Source organism: Lissotriton vulgaris, chromosome 9, assembly GCF_964263255.1.
Source record: "Lissotriton vulgaris chromosome 9, aLisVul1.2, whole genome shotgun sequence".
Lineage (NCBI taxonomy): Eukaryota > Metazoa > Chordata > Amphibia > Caudata > Salamandridae > Lissotriton > Lissotriton vulgaris.
In genome coordinates this window covers 832,486,495-832,509,464 of record NC_141697.1, presented here as the reverse complement: position 1 = coordinate 832,509,464, position 22,970 = coordinate 832,486,495, and the positions used below count along the sequence as shown (strand labels likewise).

The following is a 22,970-nucleotide window of genomic DNA, read 5'->3' as shown; positions in this document are numbered from 1 at the left end:
CGCCTATCCAGTTTTTGTTAGTCTATCGTGTTATCTACAAACATATTTTTTAATTTTTTATTTTATAACAGTTGTAAGGCGCACAGCTACCCACAAAGGGTTTCCCGGCGCCAGACCAGCAAAACACAAAAACACAACTGGATAGAGAATATTCAAAGCATTTATTTGTCGAACAACCAGGTTTTTACACTTTTTCTGAAATTCATATAGCTTTCCTCCTTGCGTATATGAATGGGTAATGTGTTCCACAAAGTTGGGCCCAAATAAGAAAAAGATCTCCCGCCTATTCTAGCCCGTTTGAACCTCGGTACCACAAAGTTCACAGCAGTGCATGAACGAAGACTGCAATTGGGGAGGTAGGGCTTAGCAAGGTCCTGAAGGTATTTGGGGGCAGTGCCAGCTTTGATTTTAAATAGGTAGGTCAGGGTTTTGAACCGAATCCGGTTTTCAACCCTGAGCCAATGCAGGTCCCTAAGATGTTTGGTGATCCTAGCGGATCTAGGGATTCTGCAAAGCAGTCTGGCAGCAGCGTTTTGCACCAGTTGCAGACGTCTTATTACTGCTTTGTTTGAGCCCAGGTACAAGATGTTACCGTAATCAAGCCGAGATGTCACTAAGGCATTGACTACGGTCTTCTGGGTAGTAGGTGGTAACATCCAGACAATTTTGCGAAGCCATTTAAGAATGGTAAAACATATGCCTGCCACTTTATTTGCTTGCTGAGTCATAGATAGATTGTCATCTATGATGACACCAAGGTTTCTAAGCTGAGAGGCTGGGGGTGGAAGTTTACCTAATGACGATGGCCAATGGGGATCACTCCAGAGATCTTTACTATTCCCTAAGAGGAGGACCTCTGTTTTCTCCCCATTTAATTTAAGTTGATTAGCTGACATCCAACTAAATATTTCCTGCAGGCCTATTTTTAATGCAGATGGAGCAGACGAGTCAGATTTGGAAAGTGAAAACAGGATTTGAGAATCATCTGCATAAGTCATTAAAATAAGACCAACATTTTCTGCAATATTGGCCAATGGTCGTAGGTACAAATTAAAAAACAACGGGCTCAGGATCGATCCCTGTGGCACACCATGAGGAGAGTGGAATACCTCAGAGCATGCCTCCGAAGAGGAGATCTGAAAAGTGCGGAGTGATAAGTATGATCTAATCCACTCCAGTGCTTTGCCTTCGACAGGGCCGTCTCGGTGGAATAACCACCCCTAAACCTAGATTGGGACGAATGAAGAAGCTCGTTATTTTCCACATAAGTTGTAAGTGCCTTATGGATGTGCCTCTCTAAAATTTTTGAAAAAACAGGCAGTAATGACATTGGACGATAATTGGCCAATATCCTAGGGTCTGCAGCCGGCATTTTAAGTAGAGGACTGACCATCGCATGTTTCCATAGAGCAGGAACTGTGGCCTGCTCAATGGAGGCGTTCAGTATCTCAGCTATGGAAATCATGGCAGAGTCCTCTAATTTACTCATGATACTGATAGGAATAGGGTCACGTGGGAAACCCGATTTGATCGATTTTAATACTTCCTTCAGTGTATCCAGATTAATGGGAGGCCATGCTTCAAGATGACAATTTCCTCTGGGGCCTTGGGGGATGTTTTGTTGTTTGTGTGTGATCGTGCTGTCCCTTTTGATATTAGAGACAATGTTATCAATCTTATCGGTGAAAAAAGAAGCCAAGTCCTGGCACTGCTCGGTGTTGAGAGGGGTAGGTTCCGCTTTAGCATTCTCACCAGCCAACTCTTTTACAGTATTGAAGAGAGTCTGGGATTTGTTTATGGCCATGTTAATGCTAGTAGTAACATAGCATGCTTTAGCTTTCATGCATGCTGAATGATAGCTATTTCTGGCCTTTCGGTAAACTTCTTTCTGATGGAGTTCATAGTTTTTACGCCACTGCCTCTCCAGGGTCTTACATGTGGATTTTTCTTTTTTAAGAGCTTCTGTGTACCAGGGGGCAGGAGGGCGATGTGTTTTTCCTTTGCAACGGGATAGAGGCATGCTGGTATCCGCTGCACCATTTAACCATGTTTGTGTAGCCTCTGCTATACTTTCCATATCTCCATCTAAGCATGGGTGATCTTTTCTCAAAGCATTGTTGAGATCCTCCAAGTTTAGAGATTTTCAATTTCTCCTAAAAGATTCTGAAGGAGTCGTAACAGGACATTTGGTAGGTTTAAGTGAGATAGCGAAACGTAATAAAAAATGGTCTGACCAGAGAACAGGAGTAGTGTTTAGCCATGAGAGTTCTTTCATATTTGATATAATAGGGTCTAACAAGTGTCCAGCTTTGTGAGTTGGACCCTCATTTCGTAAAGTCATATTTAAAACCATAAAATCGGCTATTAAGTTTTTGCAGGCCTTGTTGTTGTCATCTTCTAAATGAAGATTCAGGTCTCCAAGTACAGTAAAATTTTGAGCATTCAGATGTTGGGGTAGGATAAAGTTTACAAAATTGTCTGACCAAGAGGGATTATTAACTGGCGGTCGATAGATCAGTACGCCAGAGAAGGTAAAATTAGGGCTGAGAGTAATTTTAAAAAAAGCAGCTTCGCAGTTAGGAATGTCTGCAGGTTCAAAGTTGCACACAAAATCTCTGCTGTGAATAATGGCAATACACCCTCCTGTTTGGCCTGTCCGATCCCTCCTTACAATAGCATAGCTCGGGGGGAGGGCAGTTGCAACGTCTGGACCTGATCCGTCATGAAGCCAAGTCTCGGTTAAGAATATGGCGATGGGCTTTTTTTCTATTAAAAGATGAAAAATATCTAATTTGTGTTGTGGTAGTGAACGGCAATTTATCAAGTAGAATATGAAATTGTTAGGACTCTCTCCCTGTTGGTAAGATTTGAAAACAGTACCCTGGGAGGTGTCAGAATAGGGCTGATAGTTAGTCAGAGAAAGGGTACATTCAGGGCATGTTTGTACGCCAGCTAATAATGGATTCAGGGTTATGCAGTTATCATGGTTATTGGGGCGTAACGCCCTAAGTTTGGCACCTGTTAACATACCGGATAGTGTAGGGGCAGAGTATTATGCCCTATGTCCCGGCCTGGCCCGGACGGGCACAGACGGGCTGACTCTGGCTGAACTCCGGCGAAGACGAGGCGCGTCCGCTAAAAACGCGCCCGCTATCGCGGAGAAGGCTGTTTCCTTTTATCACTGAGCCTAGAGCGCTCTCGCCGCTCTGTCCCGCCCTAAGATGGCCGCCACTAAATCCCTGGTGCTCGGTGCCTTGCCCTCAAATCGGCAGGTATCGAGCGCGTGTGTGCTGGAGAAAATGCGTGTAAGTAACAAGTATGCTGCCTGCAGATTTCTAAAGTTAAAATACACAAGTATTACAAATTATCACGATACAATTAATAAAAGGGTTTTGTTCGCTTAAAATCGGCTTTCAATAGTCCTCTAGCGAAGTGAATGAGCAGTAAGATAATACACTGCCCAAGTGCTCGCTAATCCGCAAAACACTGTTTGAGGGCTCCTTTTATCACTGAGCCTAGAGCGCTCTCGACGCTCTGTCCCGCCCTAAGATGGCCGCCACTAAATCCCTGGTGCTCGGTGCCTTGCCCTCAAATCAGCAGGTATCGAGCGTGTGTGTGCTGGAGAAAATGCGGGTAAGTAACAAGTATGCTGCCTGCAGATTTCTAAAGTTAAAATACACAAGTATTACAAATTATCACGATACAATTAATAAAAGGTTTTCGTTCGCTTAAAATCGGCTTTCAATAGTCCTCTAGCGAAGTGAATGAGCAGTAAGATAATACACTGCCCAAGTGCTCGCTAATATATAAAATAACCACTTGCATCATTTGATTATTGTGAGCACTGGGCACACTGAGTGACACTGAGCACTCCACCTTTTTTAAATGACTTTTTTTATTATACAATGAATAATAGCAAAACATTGCTATACTCTCTGTGTGCATTAAGAGGCTAGTTTTCGCTATGTTTCTCAGCTGAAACTAAAATAGTCCACAAGTTGTAATTGCCTAAATAGGCTCATTAGATGAGTCCTAGGTAACCTATGTCTCTTAAAAATGATAAAATTACCCAAGTTAGCAGATTGGGTTGCTACTGTTTCTTTTATACACTGCAAGACGGCTAATGTGTTTAATGTGCATCATAGACTATTGAGTTGGAATGCAACTCTGATGTGGTAGATGTAAGTGGTAGAAATCGGTGTTATGGAATCTCTACTTGGGCGTAGGCTGTGGTAACTTCCTTTTGGAACATGAGGAGGGCCTCAATGTCCATTAAGTACCTTGAGGATTGTGTGAAATTAAAATATGTCTTATAGTAAGATTGATTGATTACCTGTTGGGTAGGGATCTAGAGCCATCTTAATTTCGCAAGCCATCTTGTATTTCTGCCATTCTGTGATGGTATCCTCAACTGTTTTTCCATATGAGTCCTGAAACATATAATTCATATAGTATGTCAGCCTAGCCACTTTATAAACAGAAAATGTAACTGAATTCATTAGTTGGTCTGCAAAAATGTAAAGTATTGAATATGATCAAAACAAGTAAGTCACTACTCAAATCACCGTCATTATCTATAAACACCCTGGCAGCATTTGTTAGGATACATAGGTTTGAAGTGGTTGACTCCTTTTGTACAACTGACTTTCCAAGAACAGTAGTCAAGCTTTTCCCCAGGAAGTAGCAGAGAGTTCACAATGTAAGCTCCACCTTACTGCTTCTAGCGCTCCACTTCAGTTGTTGCCTGCTGCTCTCTGTTCCTTTTGTGGATGATATCCGCCCCAATTGCTGAGCTCTGTGCCAGTCACCGCTGTCAGCTGCCTCTCTCAGATAATTTTTACTGTGTGCCTGCTATTTGTTTTGCCTGTCTTGTAAATTTCTGCTTGTTTTTTTTGCCTGTTTTGCCAATATTCACTTCATACCTGTAATCTTTTTGCTTATTTTACCCGTATCACTATATTTTGGTTATTTTAGCCTTTCAGTCAATTTCTCTTTGTGCCAGTATCCAGTGTTGAAGATTCTTCTGAGTTATTCTGTCTTTGTGTCTCCTTTGTTGTTGGTTTCTGCATTACAATGCCAGCTTCTTGCTTTCCCACACTATGGCTTTCCCACTGCTTCCTCCTCCAGCTTCTCGCCTCCCGATGCCCCGCCCCGCTCCCTGGACCTACTTAATGGAGGCATGCCAAAGGCAAGCCTGACTCTACCTGTCCGCTCCTGGACTGCGCCCAGCGCCTGGCACCCTGGATCTCCCATCATCTGCAGCTCCACAGGGGCCAAGCTCATAGCGCTGGACTCCAGACCCCGCAACAACTGCTGCCATGTTCAACAGTGAGAACTTTTGCATGCTGCCACACCAGAGCACCCACAAACATAATTACCGCCACCATGTCAACTACAAATGTGCCTGTACTACTCTACTGGCTCCTGCTCAATGCCTGATTGCTCTGCCGACATCACTGATATCTGGGATGCCTTCACCTCCCTCACCCCGACGTCTTCTTTCTCAATGAGACCTGGCTCACTTTACATCCACAACCGACATCGCCACAGAAACACTCAATGACTTCAAGATTGCACACTGGGACTGCATCAACAAACACAGAGGTGGGATCGCCATCATCCACAAAGAATCCATCCACAGCACCACTGCAAAGACGACACAACCCCAATCAGGGAACACCTCAACTTCCAGCTCAGAACAGATGACAAAATCATCATCAGGGGTGCCCCTGCCTACAGACCTTCAGGACCAAGCCCCGGTTTCTGCAATGCCAATCCTGAATTCATTGCTCCTTAAGTCTTTGACACTAAACACTACATCTTCCTAGGAGACCTCACCTTTCAACTCTGTTGGACCTGGACCTATTACTAAACTTTTTGCCTTCTTGCTCTTGTTTTTTTTTTGCCCCTCTTTTTGTTGGCTTTAGGACTCTGGGTACTTTACCACTGCTAAACAGTTTTAAAGTGCATGTTCTCCCTCCCCAAAACATGGTATGATTGGTTCATGCCTGTCTGGCATATTTAATTTACCTGTAAGTCCCCTGTACAGCGGTATCCTATATACACAGGGCCTGTAAATTAATGTGACTAGTGGGCAAGTAGCACTGCTTGTGCCCCCCACAGACATAGCCTTTCAAACCTGTCTCAGGCCTGCCACTGAAGGCCTGCATGCACAGTTTACTGCCACATGGCTTGGCATTTAAACCTATTTGCCAAACCTTTAACTCTCCTTTTATTACACATAGGTCACCCATGAGGCATCCCCGAGGTAGCCCTATGGGCAGGGTGCTGTGTGTGTAAAAAGTAGGACATGTGCCTATATTGTTTGTCATGTCCTGGTAGTGACAAACAGCGTATTTTGTCTCTCACTGGTGTGCGTCCTCCTCCTCTCACAGGCTAGCATTAGGATTTCCTTCATATGTGTTTAAGTGGTAATACCTGTTCTGAAAGGAGAAGCCATGTTTGGTATGTTTAGAATGGTACTGATAAATCCTGCTCTCTGGTGTAGTTGGATTTTACTTTACTATTTTAGAAATGCCACTTTTAGAAAGTGGGTATTTCTCTGTACTGATAACTTACTGCAATCCACGTCTAGGCCTGGGTGACAGCTACACTTCTACCTTGCCTGCGTGATAGGGTCGCACTGCTGTTTGAACTCCACTGCTGTTGTTGCTCGCGGAACCCGCTTCGCGGGTCCCGCATCGCCCTGGGACTTGGGCTGAAGTTCAGGAAGTCGCCTGTGAGTGAGGATTTGGGCAGGAGGGCTGCGAGCAAAGGGTTGTGGACTCACTTTCCCAGGAGTCCAAGGAAAACCCGCGCCCGTTACACCTGGGCTGCTCTCCCTCATTGCCCCGCCCTCCCGGATTGAGATAAAGTTCCCCGTTTGCTGCTGGAACGCGGGACACATCTACCTTGCCTGCCGTGATTGGGTCGCACTGCTGTTTGAACTCCACTGCTGTTGCTGCTCGCGGAACCCGCTTCGCGGGTCCCGCATCGCCCTGAGACTTGGGCTGAAGTTCAGGAAGTCGCCTGTGAGTGAGGATTTGGGCAGGAGGGCTGCGAGCAAAGGGTTGTGGGCTCACTTTCCCAGGAGTCCAAGGAAAACCCGCTGCCGTTACACCTGGGCTGCTCTCCCTCATTGCCCCCGCCCTCCCGGATCGAGATAAAGTGCCCCGTTTGCTGCTGGAACGCGGGACACATCTACCTTGCCTGCCGTGATTGGGTCGCACTGCTGTTTGAACTCCACTGCTGTTGCTGCTCGCGGAACCCGCTTTGCGGGTCCCGCATCGCCCTGGGACTCGGGTTGAAGTTCAGGAAGTCGCCTGTGAGTGAGGATTTGGGCAGAAGGGCTGCGAGCAAAGGGTTGTGGACTCACTTTCCCAGGAGTCCAAGGAAAACCCGCGCCCATTACACCTGGGCTGTTCTCTCTCATTGCCCCGCCCTCCCGAATCGAGATAAAGTGCCCCGTTTGCTGCTGGAACGGGGGACACATCTACCTTGCCTGCCGTGATTGGGTCGCACTGCTGTTTGAACTCCACTGCTGTTGCTGCTCGCGGAACCCGCTTCGCGGGTCCCGCTTTGCCCTGGGACTTGGGCTGAAGTTCAGGAAGTCGCCTGTGAGTGAGGATTTGGGCAGGAGGGCTGCGAGCAAAGGGTTGTGGACTCACCTTCCCAGGAGTCCAAGGAAAACCCGCACCCGTAACACCTGGGCTGCTCTCCCTCATTGCCCCGCCCTCCCGGATCGAGATAAAGTGCCCCGTTTGCTGCTGGAACGCGGGACACATCTACCTTGCCTGTCGTGATTGGGTCGCACTGCTGTTTGAACTCCACTGCTGTTGCTGCTCGCGGAACCCGCTTCGCGGGTCCCGCATCGCCCTGGGACTTGGGCTGAAGTTCAGGAAGTCGCCTGTGAGTGAGGATTTGGGCAGGAGGGCTGCGAGCAAAGGGTTGTGGACTCACTTTCCCAGGAGTCCAAGGAAAACCCGCGCCCGTTACACCTGGGCTGCTCTCCCTCATTGCCCCGCCCACTCACCTAATCAGAGCAAGCACCCTATAAGAAACGTTGCATCCTGCTGCGCGGGAGCGCCCGGGGCTAAGCCCGGGCAAAGGGCGGGACCTCTGTGGCCCTCAGAGGACTGAGGTGGCCGGGCCGGGCTAGAAACCCTGGTCGAACATTGTACCGTCTTGGACTACTGGTGTAAGTGTTTGGGGGTCAAATTATATTGGCCATTATGTCTATTGAAATCCTAACCCGGGAGCTTGTTGGCTCTGAGAAACCTGTGAGCTTGATTAATGGGAAATTAGATAATTATTTTTAAAAATCTGTTATGGACACCCCCACTACTCCTACCCTTGCAGAACGCCGGGCTGAGCGTCGACACTCGGTAGAAAGCCTAAAAAATAGATTATTAACCGATTCACCTGTTTTGATTACTTCTACTTTGGAGGATACTTCAATTGAGAATGTCTGTACTCCCTCTCAGGATACTGTTCCCTTAATATTTAGAGAGGGTACGTCTATGAATGAAATTGAACCCCAAGACATGATCAATACATCGACATCTAATAGTATTTATCCCAGTATAACTAAAACCATAGTTACAACCAAGGCACAAATAACCCCCACCCCTAGGCAAACCAAAGCAGTAAGAAATAAGGTAAAGAAAGTCACGCCTGTTAAAATGTATGGCCCTCCACCTAATAAAAAAAGGCGGAAAACATCCGACTTACCTAAGAGAAAAATTAACCATGCTGATTTTGGTATCAAAAACGATGCTAGTATAGGGGGAGAATGGGTACAAATAATAGATAAAGGAAGGATAGCTACATCACCTATACATCCTTGCCCCACCCCCAAAGTAGCTCAGGACAGCTCTATTCCTGATAACCCTCCTGTTGCCGTGACACCACTGGAATCTCCAAATGGTGCCCTAATCGATAGCATGGAGTCCATAATAAGGACCTACACTCTTGCTATCGTAGAAAGACTTAATAAAATGGATGATAGGCTCGGGAAGATAGAGCGAGAACTGGGTAGCAAGGTAGCAATTACTAAGGTACCATCTAATCCTGCTATACAAATTTCCAGCATACCAACCCCTTCAAGTACCCCAGTTATAATCCCTACATCTGTCCCTGTCCAGACTGCAACCATGCCACAATCTTTACATACCGTGAGTGAAATTATACCTAAAGGTAATCCTGTTTTATCAAAAAGTAAACCCACATTGCTCCCCGCTGTAACGGTCAGTGGACCGACGAATAGCTTAGGTCAAGCTTCTGGGAATCAGAAGAGGGATAGGGGGAATGGGCGAACCCCTCGAGGTAACTATAATAAGGGCCCCCTTCCAGAACTTCCACCGGAAGCTGTGCCTTTCGTGGTGGTCCTTACTGGGGTGCCAGAGCTAGAGGCGAACAAACGTGAGGGTTTTGCCCAGCTAAAGAATAAAATAATGCCTTGGTTGAGTATGTATAGACCCATTGCAAATAACATCAATGGCGAAATCGTCCATGTTCGCAGTCTCCCTTGGCTGGGGGGAAGACCCAAAGACATTGAGGGCGACATAGTGGTCATAAACTTTAGAGACCAGAATGCTGTTCATTTTATACTTAACTGGTTCTCTGATCACGATAGTAATCATATCACCCCTCGCCCTCTCACTTATTTCTATCCTTGCTCAGTGGTGTTCCCACCCCATCACCAATTCCTGTCAGCCCCTCCCCCCCTTTGCCGAGGCAAGTGTTTCCAAATCCATACTGTCCACCGGTCTATAATAACGGTTTTACATTCAATGGTCATCATCCCACAATAGTAGCAGACCCACATGGGTGGAACATTGTGGCTCCAAGGCATAATTCCCTAACACACAGGAGAATGGATCACCTTAAACCCTTCACGCCCCTAGAGACCACCAATAGGTTTGATGTGTTTAGTGGCTTGGAAGACTGTGATTGATGCCAAAAAGCCACGGGGAGGTGGGCGAGGGAACATGTGGAGATGCAGGTGGGGATGTGGGTTCGTGTATGGTGGCAAGAGGCTCTACTGAGGACAACCTGCCTAAAGGGTATAATGCTGCCCGTTATCCCAGTTGTAAAAACTTAATATTGGGCAGATTCAATGCAACCCGGATTCCTTTACCCCGGGCGATGGTATCATAACACCCATAGGCCCACTGATGTGTGTTAGTATTCCCCGGCTATCTGATGACACCGTGATCGGGGATGTAACTCCCCTCCACATGCCCCCTCTACCCAACGAGGCTGTAAGTTCAACAGAGAGAGGCTATAAGCTGGCGAGTTGGAATATTGCTGGATGGAATAACAAGACAGATCGTTTAGGGTGGCTAGAATTTTTAACCCAATTTGACATTTTATGTCTCCAGGAGACCTGGGCGGCCGAAGACGTCTACCTTGATGGGTATGCTGCCTATAATTGTCAAGCACAGCCATCCAACATGGGTAGAGCCAGCCGTGGGTTGGTGATACTGCTTTCTGTGAGGCTACCGATACAAGTAAAAATCCATCTGACTGTTGGTTTGCACTCACAGTTGTTATGGTTGCAACATAGGAATGGGCGGAATGTCCTAATAATAAATCATTATAACAATGTTTTTAACCACTCTAAAACTGTTATGGTTGAAGAACTCCATGCGGAGGTGGAAAGGCTGTGTGGCCGTAGTAGAGTGTCTTTTGAAATTCTGTGGGGAGGTGATTTTAACATTTACATGTGTCCCTTTGCTGGTAAGAGGGTGTGTGGGTACAGTGGGGAGGTTGGGGAAGATCAGGCCCACTTCCTACATTCGGCCTATGGTGACTCTTTAAATTGTAAACCTAGGGATAAGGATGCAGTTAGGGCTCTGAGAAGGGAATATACAGTCCACCTGAAGGCCAGGAAACAGGAATTAAGGGAAGAGACCTGGAACAACCTTACCATGGCCGTGGATCTTAAGGATGCCAATCTTTTCTGGTCCACGGTCAATAGTCCTTTTCTTCAAAATGACGAAGCCCCGGTATTGTCTGCTCAGGTGAGTGAAGAACAATGGGTTGCTCATTTTTCCAGCATCTTTAACCCCAATGGATAAGTTGCAGGGGGTGATAGGGATGCTGTGGTTGCCACCCCCTACCTCTTAACATCACAGTCACCGAGGTGGATGCAGCCATCCAGTGTAGTAAGGGGGGGAAGGCACCGGGCCCCGACGGGGTACCCGTTGATCTCTATAAAGCCGAGGTTTCCCTTTAGAGTCCACTGCTGACCAAGGTGTTTAATGCAGCAGCAATGACCCTGGCACCACAGGCCTGGGGGGAGTCCATCATTATCCCTATCTACAAAAAAGGTGCGAGAGGAGAGGCAAAAAACTATCATCCGATTTCTCTCCTTACTGCCTCCCTAAAAATTATGAGTAGGGTATTATTGAGTCGTTTGGAGGACAGGGTTGAAGAAAAAGGTGTCCTTGCGGACTCCCAGTTTGGATTCCGTAAGGGGTTAGGCACAATAGAACAGTGCATAAACCTGGACCTCATCATAGGCAAATATACACGTGCTAAGCAAGGCTCGCTGTTTCTTTGCTTCGCTGACCTTTCCAGTGCTTTCGACGTGGTTGACCATGGTCTTCTGTGGTCAACCCTACTGGATATGGGCGCCCCACGGGAAATCATTTACTTCTTGGTCCAACTGTACAGGAACTTGTCGGCTAAGATACGTCATGGGCAATTGGGAGAGTGTTCACCTAATATTCTGGTAGGTTCTGGTATTAGGCAGGGATGTGTCCTTGCTCCCCTTCTTTTCTCCCTTTTTATCAATGCAATTGAGTTTGAACTATGGGTCGTCAGTGCTGACGCACCGACCGCCGACGGCCTTCCCATTCAGATACTGCTCTATGCGGATGACGCGGTTCTACTTTCGAGAACCCCTCTTGGGTTGCAGAAACTCATGGACAAATTTGTGGATTTTATCAATGGGAGAAAATTAAAAATTAACAATTCAAAAACTTTTATTATGGCCTGCGGTAAGAAAGTCAAAAATCTAAGACCTTTTACAGTTATGGATCAAACAATACAAGTGGTTGACAAATTTTGCTATTTAGGTATCACTTTTACTAGTGGGGGGATGTGGGCGTCCGAAATGACCAATGTAAGAGCTAAAATGGCCAAGAGTTCCTTTGGCATATTTAAGTTTGCATCTAAGCTAGGCTCTAGGCGGATAACCGACATGTTGTACTTATATCGCCATAAATGTGTTGCCCTGGCCCTCTATGGTTCAGGTGTATGCGGCCATTGTAATCATAATACGCTCTAGGTGGAGTAAAACAAATTTGTAAAAAAACTTTTGTGTCTACCATCCTCTGCGTCAACCAAACTGATCCATCAGGAGGTTGGTCTGGAACATCTTTCTGATTTGATCAGTTTAAGACCACTGTTAGTATGGAGATCTATATGGATTAAGGAGCAGACGGGGTTCACAAAAAAAATCATTTAAGACTGTCTCCACATGGATAAATGTTCCCGTATCCCCTGGCTTAACTATATTATTCGTGTATTTAAAGATGTCTTCAATCTTGCTGTGTGTGATAACCCACTTTGTGTTACAGACATCCCTAAGATTGAGCTCAAACATGTATTTCTGAGGGCTAGTATGGTAAAGCGTAATGCAGCTACCTCTCAGTATTCTACACATGTTTTTTATGATAAGTATAACATGGTAGAATCGGGATTCGCAGGATACCTTAAAATGGTTACCATTCGTTCCCACCAATATGTTTTGACAAGATTGCGGATGGGGACTGTTCATTTGCTTGTTGCGTATCCACATATGAAGACTCACACTACTGCCCCCTGTCCATGTGATGGGACTACAAAGCAAAGCTCGGAGCACTTTCTATTGTTATACCCATTTTATCTTCATCTCCGTAAAACCTACTTGAAACCCCTTTTTAAAAAATATAATGTATCCACTATTGAATCTGCTATGAGGCTTTTATTCGGACTTGATTCGCAGGACATTTGCTTTTTTACTGCTGTATTCATTTTGAAGTCGGTATGCTTGAGGAATAATATGCTCCTTGATACATGATTATTCTTAAATTAGCTGTATCTATATGTATGTTAACTATTTATGTATGTATGTACTTTTATGATTATTATCAACAAATAATCGAATAGAGTTTTTGAATTGAATTGAATTGACAGCTACACTTTGTACATACATACATTCCAGACAGATATCACACAGAAAGGTTTGGGTGTGACAGGGTTACATCTTCATTCATCTGCATACTAATGGTCTTCTTGGGCTGAGAGAGAGAGGGGCATTCACACTTGTGCATCTGTTTAATCAGTGTCCAGCTCTCACACAAAGGGCTGGTTAACCCCCTACTAGTGTCTGGAGCCAGGGCTGATTTTTAAAGAGAGTGTTATGCACTTAAAAGTTTCTTTTGAAGTTACCCTTTATACAAAGAACATTTTGAGTATGAGTACAGGGGCTCTGATCCCATGGTTTTAGAGCCCTTTAGATCTGGAACTGAACCTATGTCAGAAGGATTGCTGCACTGCTTGAAGGACTCATATGAACTGCTTTTTTGCTGGGCTTCTGGAGAAACTGACATTAAGCTATCTACCCTATGCACTCGCCTTCTGCCTGCTATCCTCCTTTGTGCCCAAGGCAAGGAGCCCCGGCCTGTTGAGTGCGCCGTGTCCTACAGCTGGCTTCTCCTGCACTAGTACGTGGTGAGCACTTCACTTGACATTTTATGTGTGTACCAAAAACCAGCAGTAGAGAGCACTTTGTCAGCGGAAGTCTTTGCTTGAGGTACGCCCCCCCAGCCGAGAGGACCACAATGGACAACCTGGTGGAGATCAGTGCCGTCCAGTGGCACCAACTCTCCCCTTGAGGATACCCTGGTTGGTTGTCTTAAACTTCCAAGTGGGGCCTCTTTCCATGAGTAAGCTGCTGTATGGGAAGAGCATCACTCCTGCAGCTGCCTACCTTTCTCCGGTCTGTGCGGGGTTTCCCCATGTCATCTCAGCAGGGCATTTCTACAATAACTTGTTGATGTTAAGAGTCTACTGTGGAGACACCGCCAAAAGGCGCTCCTTCATGGGCTTTTTTTAAAGGTATGAGATGCTGATGGGGGGCCCTGAAACTAAGGGACACAATGAGGTCTCTTTTAGGTCTTGTGCCTTTCCCCTGCTATTCTGGGAGTAGCCACACCTCCCCTAGCCAGCGCTTTTGCTTCTTTAGGGGCTACGCTGCCCTGTATCTTTGGATGCAGCACTGCACGTTCCTGCTCAGTGTGCTACACTTATTCCCCATGCGGGGGACCCAGCGAGGTCATCCTGCTGAAGGTTGCAGCGTGTATTTCTCTCCTGTGGGCAGAAATGTTAAGGGCACTTGAGCTCAGCTGGCATTACGGGGGGAATCTGAATGCCATTAGAAACTCACTCTACTTGGGGATATGGTAAAAACCTGATTAAAGATAAGAGGCATGCAAGAGCAGCTATGCCCTACGATTGTCGTCTCATCCTCACATAAAGTTTAGTAGGAGGGCAGGTGTGCTGCATGTTTTTGATGGAGTGTGATAATTCACGCTAACTACATCATTTGTCTTACATGCACAATGATTCTGGTCTCGTACTATCTAAAAGGGTGTACGTTCTGAAAAGCCTATAATTATGATGTGTTTTCATTCCAACCTGTTGCATCTTCAGGCACTAATGTGATGATTCCTGTTTTTTCTTTCATAACCTGCTGCATTTCATGTCCTAAGTATTCACTGATGTTAGCATGCATGTCGCTTTTGATTATTGCCCTGTCAGGATAACAAGTACTATTTCAGAAATTACATGATATGCACAGTACATATGATTCATGTTGTTTTGGTGTATGTCTTACGTTCAATACACACTATATTTTATATAATCCTATGTGGGGTCTTGTTTATGGTGTATTCATTGTGTTTCTGTATGAGTCTGTTGCACTTTACGCATTGCCTCAAATGATAAGTCTGACAGCTCTGCCCCAAACTACCAGAGAGTGAGCACAGTTTGTCTTTGGTGTGTAACTTACTTGCACACCGGGTTCTGCCTGGCTTAGGTGCACAGCCCAGTCAACTAAAAACCACTATTTCTAACAACCTTGATGACCCCAAATATGCCATCACAGACAGCATTCTTGAAAGCATGAACAACATTGTCTCACCCCATTAGTCACTGACCCTACACACATCGCAGGACACATGCAGGACACAATCTTAATGGTCTGCGACAGGGTCAAGGACAGCCATGCCACCGAGCTTACATGCGCAGACAACACAACTGTTCACTTCACCATAACAGCCGTCCCCAGTGCCACCAACAGACCGCTCAGCACCTCACACCACAGCTGGCGCAAAGTATCCAAAAGTCAATGGAGAGATTCCCTGAACACCGCCCACCTCAACACCTCCACCTCCTCGAACAAGTTGTCAAGCACTTCTTCACCTGGATCTCACACTGTGATATGCAACCGCAAGCAACTGGAAAGTAAATGGCACACCGGCAAGGAACTTACTGACCAGACTACCTTCAAGACATAGCTCAACCATTTCCACTGATCCCTGAAAGAAACTAGAGGGAACACCTTAGCTGACCGTATCAAAGCCAGCTCCAACCACAGCAAAGAATTATTCAGCATTGTCAAGGAGTTCTCCAACCCCTCTGCGATTGAATACATCATCACCCAATCTCAAGAAACTCTACAACACCTCGTAGACGTCTTCCAAAACAAGATCTCCACCATCTACAAAAACTTTGAACCCCCAACCCACTACCGCCGACATCCTAAGCCTCCTCACTCCCACAGTCACAACCACCGGATCCCCACTTGGGACCAGCTCCCCACATAGAGCAATACTGACATCATGCACTCTGTCCACTCAGGAGCACCCATGGATCCCTGTTCCCACCACATGTTCAACCTCACTAGCAAGACCAGCAGCAACAAGCTCACAGTCATCTTCAACACATCCATCACCTCAGTCACCTTCCTGGATGAGGGGAAACACAGTAAAGCCAAACCCCTCCTCAAGAAACTGTCTACTGACCCCAACAAGCTCAAAAACTACTGGCCCATCTCCCAGCTCACCTTTTCAACCAAAGTCCTCGAAAAACCAATAAACTGCAAACTATGGAATACCTCAAGAACAACAATCTTCTGGGCGCATCCCAATCCAGATTCTGCACGAACACCAGCATCGAAACCACCCTGATTGCAGCCACTTTTGACATCAGAACCTAATTAATTGTTATTTCAATCCAAACAAGTATCAATCCTCCCAGGCCATGGAATCACTTATTTCAATTTTGGAAGATCTTTTAATAAATTGGAAGGACCAAGACGTAATAATCGCGGGCGACTTTAATCACAGAGGCTTGGGTTTAATCTCGGAGGCTCCATCAAGCAAGAAGTCAGCCCTACTGACTGAATTTCTCGCAAATTTTAAGCTGCACTCCACCCATAGAATACAAAAACAGACCCAACCTGAATGGCCCACCATCCCGACCTTTAGAAATGTCTCTACAATAGACTACATCTTTATCAACGAAGGGCTTGTCCACAATCTTTGCAACTTCACAGTGGACGACAGAGAGGAAAGTGATCATAGGCCCCTCCGCGCCACATTCAATCTGGCGCGGGTACAAGCAGAATTACAAGTAGTTATTGGAACTACCACGGGGGAGGAACATCACAAAGTGCTTAAAAGAATAAAATGGTCAATCAATCTCAGTCATAGCCTGCTAGACTATGTAGCTAGAAGGGAGGAAGAACCTAACCCAGTTCAAACTAAGAACGTCATTCACCTCTGGGAAACCCTGACCTCCGATTTATTGGAACGTCTGGGCAATAACCGTCACCCAAGAAGTCGCCAATTCCACTCTGGTCCTCGCCGTGCAACATCGTGGTGCCTGTCACAGTGTAAGCGTGATCTAAATAAGGCAATCAGGGCACAAAAGAAAGGCACTCATCTGTCAGGGAGATACTCCATTGCTGCTCTGCGAACTGACTATAAAAAGAAAGTCTGGGCCCACAAAAAACGGCAGACTGAACAGAATTGGTTGACTGTGTTTTCCTTAATTAAAGGAAATGACAATAGCAAGCTTTGGCGTTTCATCAACAGTCTGACCCCCAGAGGAGAGCAAAAGGAAAATAGTGTTGCAGGGAAAGTGTGGGAACAGTATGCCAAGAGGCTGTATACCTGCGAGTCAAATCAAGCCACTGCAGGAAGCCGTGCGTGGTCCAAGGTGGTGGCGGAAATTATCGAACCCGAAAGAGTTACGTCAGAAGGCGTAAATCCGACCTGCACCAGATTGTTCACAGAAATGGAGGTACTAAAGTGCATCAAGGCCATTAGAACTGATGGCGCTCCAGGCCCAAATGGGATTCCGGCCCAGGTTCTGAAAACTGCCTCAGCCTTTTTTGCATCCAGACTCACCCCTTTATTTAACCATTCTTTTGCCACGGCAATGTTGCCATCCTCTTGGAAAGGTTCTATTCTATTCCCCATCCATAAAAAGGGGGACCACACGAACCCGGCCAATTATAGGCTTATAGCTCTCCTCGACGTAGAAGCAAAGATATACGCCCGCCTTCTTCTCAGGGATCTGGAGGACTGGGTGGACAAGAACGGCATTCTTCCGCCCACACAGACCGGCTTTAGGGCTTACAGCTCCACCCTCGACAACATCTTAGCCCTTTCCTACCTTGCGAAGAAGGCCAATATGAGGAACAAACCGCCCCTGTTCTGCTGTTTCATAGACTACTCCACAGCCTTTGATCGAGTGAACAGGGGCCGGCTCTGGGCAAAACTCGACTCGTGGGGGCTACCACAGGCTCTACTAAAAGCTATAAAAGCGCTCTATGAGGGCACCTGGGTCAAGGTGAAGCTAAGCCCTACAATAACAACTGCAAGAATTGAAACCAACTCGGGCCTCAAGCAGGGGTGCGTCTTGGCCCCCATGCTTTTCAACTTGTATACTGCGGACATGGGGACAGCTCTGAAAGATGCCAACTTAGCACCTCCAAAACTGGGGAGGCTCGTCTTGGGAACACTCCAGTATGCAGACGACACGGTGATCATGGACCACACTAGGGTGGGGCTCCAAAGAGCCTTAAGCAGTTTGGCATTATACAATAAGTCAAATGACTTACGGATCAATGTGGGCAAGACCAAAATTGTCATTTTTGGCAAATACCCCCACAAAAAAGAAGCTTCATGGTCCCTGGGGGAGCACCGTATCGTCACTGCCCCATCCTACAACTATCTGGGCACCTGGGTCTCTGAGAGTGCCTCTGCAGCCAAACATCTGAAGGAGCTTAAACCTAAAATTGACAAAACCATTCTGTCTCTAAGACGCTTATGCCACCGCTTGGACAGTCCCTCAGCAGAACCAATGTTGACAGTGCTCAGGGCAAAACTGATCCCTGCCATTGCATATGGGCACATAGCCTACCCTGGTGCATTTGACAAAGTGGTCAACGCAGCCCAGGCGAAAGCCTACAAGTTGGTGCTACAGGCCCCTAGATATGCAAGGAACACTAGATTAAGGCTAGAAATAGGCCTTAAGCGACCGGAGCTGGTATTATTGGGGGACCTTTTAAAACTCTATATTAGAGTATTGAAAGCACCAGAACATTCGCTACAGCACTCCCTAAAATCAATCTTTGATGAGGTGGGCTCCCCCTGGTACTCAAAGGTAGGACAAGCTATTGCAGCATTGAAAATCGAAAGAAGGAGTTTGCCCCTGCACGAAATTCCTTTCTCAGCCTGGGCCCAAGCTGTTAAGCGCCAAGTCCGGATCATCTCCTTTGGACTTGACCTTGCATCTCTTCGGCAAAATCCACTAACCCAGGCCCTGGACAAATCATATATTCCAGGTAAACCCCAACCTTACCTGCAAGATCCAGTATCCACTTACGCGAGAAAGAAAATTTTGTACTTTCGACTTTTGGCCCTCAGGATCATGGACTTCAACCCCAAATGGGCCCGTACGGATGGCACCTTGGCCTGTCGTCTATGCAATTACCGTAGAGAATCCTGGCTACACTTGCTGTGCTGCTGCACAAAGCTGGCCAATGACCGCCATCGCTTGCTGCTTCCGATTTTACGTAACACGGCCTATAGAACTTGTAGAGAGGCCTCGGACTGGTGCCTCTCAGTCTCCACGACCTGTTTGATAGCCAGAGTTGGGAAATTTATACACCAGGTAAAAATGGCACTCGACTCCCACTTAACGGCATTGTCTGCAAAGTAACTGGAAGCCTCCTGCCGCAGTTACCTAACTTGGGCTGGTTTAAATATCCACGAAGAATCCATCTTTCGTCAACAGCCCTTGGTACATGAATTGACTCTACCGAACTTTCATGTGCCCCCCTTTATCAGCTGGGAAACACTTGTACAATCTATTCATCACTCCTTTTAAAAGAACCATGTTTAGGACAGCTAATAAGGACTAATATGTTAGTATTTTAACTTAAAGTGACTCTCACTTTTATGTTTGGATGGGACTTGAGAGTGGGGGAGTCGGGACGTTCATAAAGCTTTTTATTCTTTTTTTCACTTTTATACTGTAAAGATTTTAAGTAATCATGCAGTTTATTAATAAAAAATTGTCAAAAAAAATTGACATCAGAACCCTCCTAGACTGGGGAAAAGCAGATGCCCTGATCCTTCAGGACCTCTCAGTGGGCTTCGACACTGTGTCCCTCTACACCCTAATCTAGAGGCTTCATCAGATAGGAATCCAAGAGGACACCCTCAAACGAATCGCATCCTTCCTCACCGGAAGAACACAGAGAATCCGCCTTCCACTATTCACATTGGAGCCGAACAACATCATCTGCAGTATCCCTCAAGATTCATCCCTCAGCTCTACATGACCCCCCCTGGCCAACATCACCAGAAACCATGGACTGAACATTATCTCCTATGCAGATGACACCCAGCTCATCCTCTCGCCTTCCGAAGACCCATCAACCACAAGGGCCAACTTCCAACTATGAATTACCAGCATTGCCAACTGGATGCAAAACAACTGCCTCAAGCTCCAAAAAGACAAAACTGAAGTACTGATCTTCGGCAACAACACCTCCCTGTGGAACAACTCTTGCTGGCCTGCTACACTTGGACCCGCTACCACCCCCATAAACCACACCCTGAACCTCAGCATCACCTTGGGCAGCAAACTCACTATAAAAAACCAGTTCAATGTAGTCTCCTCCGCCTGCTTCCATAATCTGCGCATGATCGAAAAGATCTTCAAATGGCTCTTGGTCTCCACCAGACACGCCATCTCTCAAGCCCTTTTCACCAGCCACTTTGACCAGGGCAACACACTCTACACAGGAAACACCAAACGCCTCCTGAAGAAACTAAAGACCATTCTGAACACAGCGCCTAGACTCATCCTCAAACTCCCCAGACAGACCCACATATACTGATTACCGGAAGTATGTCAATCATGATGTTCAACTGAATGCTAAAGCCTGAAAAAACCCTGAGCAAACTGGCCAACTAAGGGGGCAAAACACATGTTGGCTGTTTTGGCTGTTTTCAGAACATGTTGCTCCGGTATACATGACATACATGTTCAAAATGAAGAACATTCTCAGATGATGTTAAATAAAAGAAAAATAAAAGAAAGTTACACATAAAAATCATTACTCGTAATGCTCCTAATGGAAATAATTGAACAAAAGAATAAAGAATGTTTCAAATTTCACAGGAGGATGCACTCACTCTCTTTCACAAACCTAAATAAACTTCTCTGGCGGCCCGTTTACAAGAGACCCCAATTTAAGAATCTGACTCACGCCCACAGAGCCCTGCACAACCTAGGACCAGCATACATCAACCACTACCTGAGCTTCCACCAACCCTCGAGACTCCTGTGATCCACCTCCCTCTCCCTTGCTCACACCCTCTGCATCCAACTAAGCAACAGTGAAGGAGGCTCCTTCTCCTACCTTGTCGCAAAGTCCTGAAACAGCCTCCCCTTCCATCTCCAGACTTCACCCTCTCTTTCAGAGTTCAGAAGGGGACTCAAGCCCTGGCTATTCGACTTATCCCCTGAGTAGCTTGTTCTCAGCCCCTGGATACCCTTGTGGGTGATTGGCCAAGATTCATAAATCCAGTTTAATTGATTGATTGATTGATTGATTGATTGATTGATTGATTGATTGAGAGTTTGAAGATCATGCAATCCATTTCACAAAAATTTGCACTCCACAAGCTCAACAGCCTGGTCAGAGTTAAAAAGAATCTAAGTCTCTGTAGGTATTTCAAGGCAGTTCATTTAAAATGAAGATATATCCAAAGTAACTTCTGTAACTGACATATGGCCTGCAAATTGTTAAATCAGTAGACTTGTAAGTCTATGGGGAAGAGGTAAGGTGCCATTGGCAGTCTTGGTGAGATCCCCAATTAATTACAATATTTATTTACTTCAGCAAGTCAATGAGCCTATTGTCTCTGATAGAAGAATATAATAAATAACATTTTATGTTTAATTTTGGTTAGTCATCAAAAGCTTGTGTTGCAGTAAGGCTGACTTTTACCTGTTACCTGTCCACCCAGATGACTACCATTTGTTGGGTTTTCAGTTTCAAATACATTTTTTTACAACAGATGCATGCCCATGGACTGCTCAGTGTCCCGTGCTTATTTTGAGCAATTCAGCACCTTCCTGGAATGGGTATTTACGTAGATGGATGGTTCTACTTATGTCATTCATTATTTAGATTACTTTCTATTCTTCAGCCAAGGGATTCGGACCACTGAGCCAGAACTTTAGCAACCTTAAGTGTTTGATGTCTGACTTTGGCATGCCCCTGGCTAATGAGAATACTGCAGGCCAGCATCAACACTGACTTTCCTTGGGATAGAGATTGATTCTCTAAAAGGGGAATTTAGACTGCCAGCAGAAAAGGTGCAGGTCTTCCGAGCCTCACTTGAATCCTGTTTGGGAGCTCGGAAGGTCTTCTTACATCAGTTACAGGTTCTTGTTGGTCAGCTCAATTTTGTCTTGCGTATAATACCAATGGCCGTCCCTGCTCACGTTACAAAGCCCAGGAAATTGCTTGAGGGGGTAATACCACAGGACACCTCTGTCAGCAGATCAAGAACATGATTTGAGGATCCTGATGTCATTTCTCTCAGGTTTTAATGGTTCAAGCGCATGGCCTGCTCCTCTGCAGTCCAGTCATGAATTTGGGTTGTTCACAGACGCAGCAGGCAGCATTGGAATTGTGACTATACTGGGCAACAGGTGAGGTGTACAGGCCTGCTACTCGCTCCCTACTAGCTCCCTCAATCTTGAGGGAGTAGAAGTGCTCCTTGTTTATGATGCCACTAGTAACCGAGAGCTGGTCAATCATGACTCCTAATGGAATGAGAGAATATTGGGGCAGGAGATTAGTAGTATTAAAAAAAGTTTGCTGAATTTGTATTATTCTTTGTATGTATATATATATTTATATATATATATATATATATATATATATATATATATATATATATATATATATATGTATATATATATATATATATACATATATATATATATATATATATATATATATATATATATATATATATATATATATATATATATATTCACTGAAAAAACCATAGGTTATAGACCATATATAGTTAGGGATTAGCATTTAAAAAACCTTATTTTATTTGCACAAAACCATTGAAATTCCATATATAGTTAGTTGCACTAACTATATATCGCGGACCCGCAATCCACTGCTAATGATGTCACATATTACATCATTCATGACATGGTCAGTGACATCACTGATGACATCACTGATGACATCTCAAATGACATCACTGATGACATCACTGATGACATCACTGACATCTCATTTGACATTACTGATTACATCACTGATGATATCATTTATGTGATAATACATCTTCAGACTCTAATAT

The 22,970-nt window shown here is 45.5% G+C and overlaps 1 protein-coding gene across 1 annotated transcript in view; it reads right to left on the bottom strand.

The window, feature by feature from the left end:
* LOC147692327 (gastric inhibitory polypeptide receptor-like) overlaps positions 1-14,785 on the bottom strand; it is a 1,656,621-nt gene extending 1,641,836 nt beyond the window's left edge. The window contains exons 1-2 of the mRNA XM_086939521.1: positions 14,689-14,785; positions 4,334-4,507 (exon numbers count right to left, since the gene is read on the bottom strand). Coding sequence (XP_086795647.1) covers positions 4,334-4,507; positions 14,689-14,785 — 271 coding nt within the window. The remainder of the gene's footprint in view (positions 1-4,333; positions 4,508-14,688) is intronic.
* Between the last annotated feature and the right edge of the window lie 8,185 nt (positions 14,786-22,970).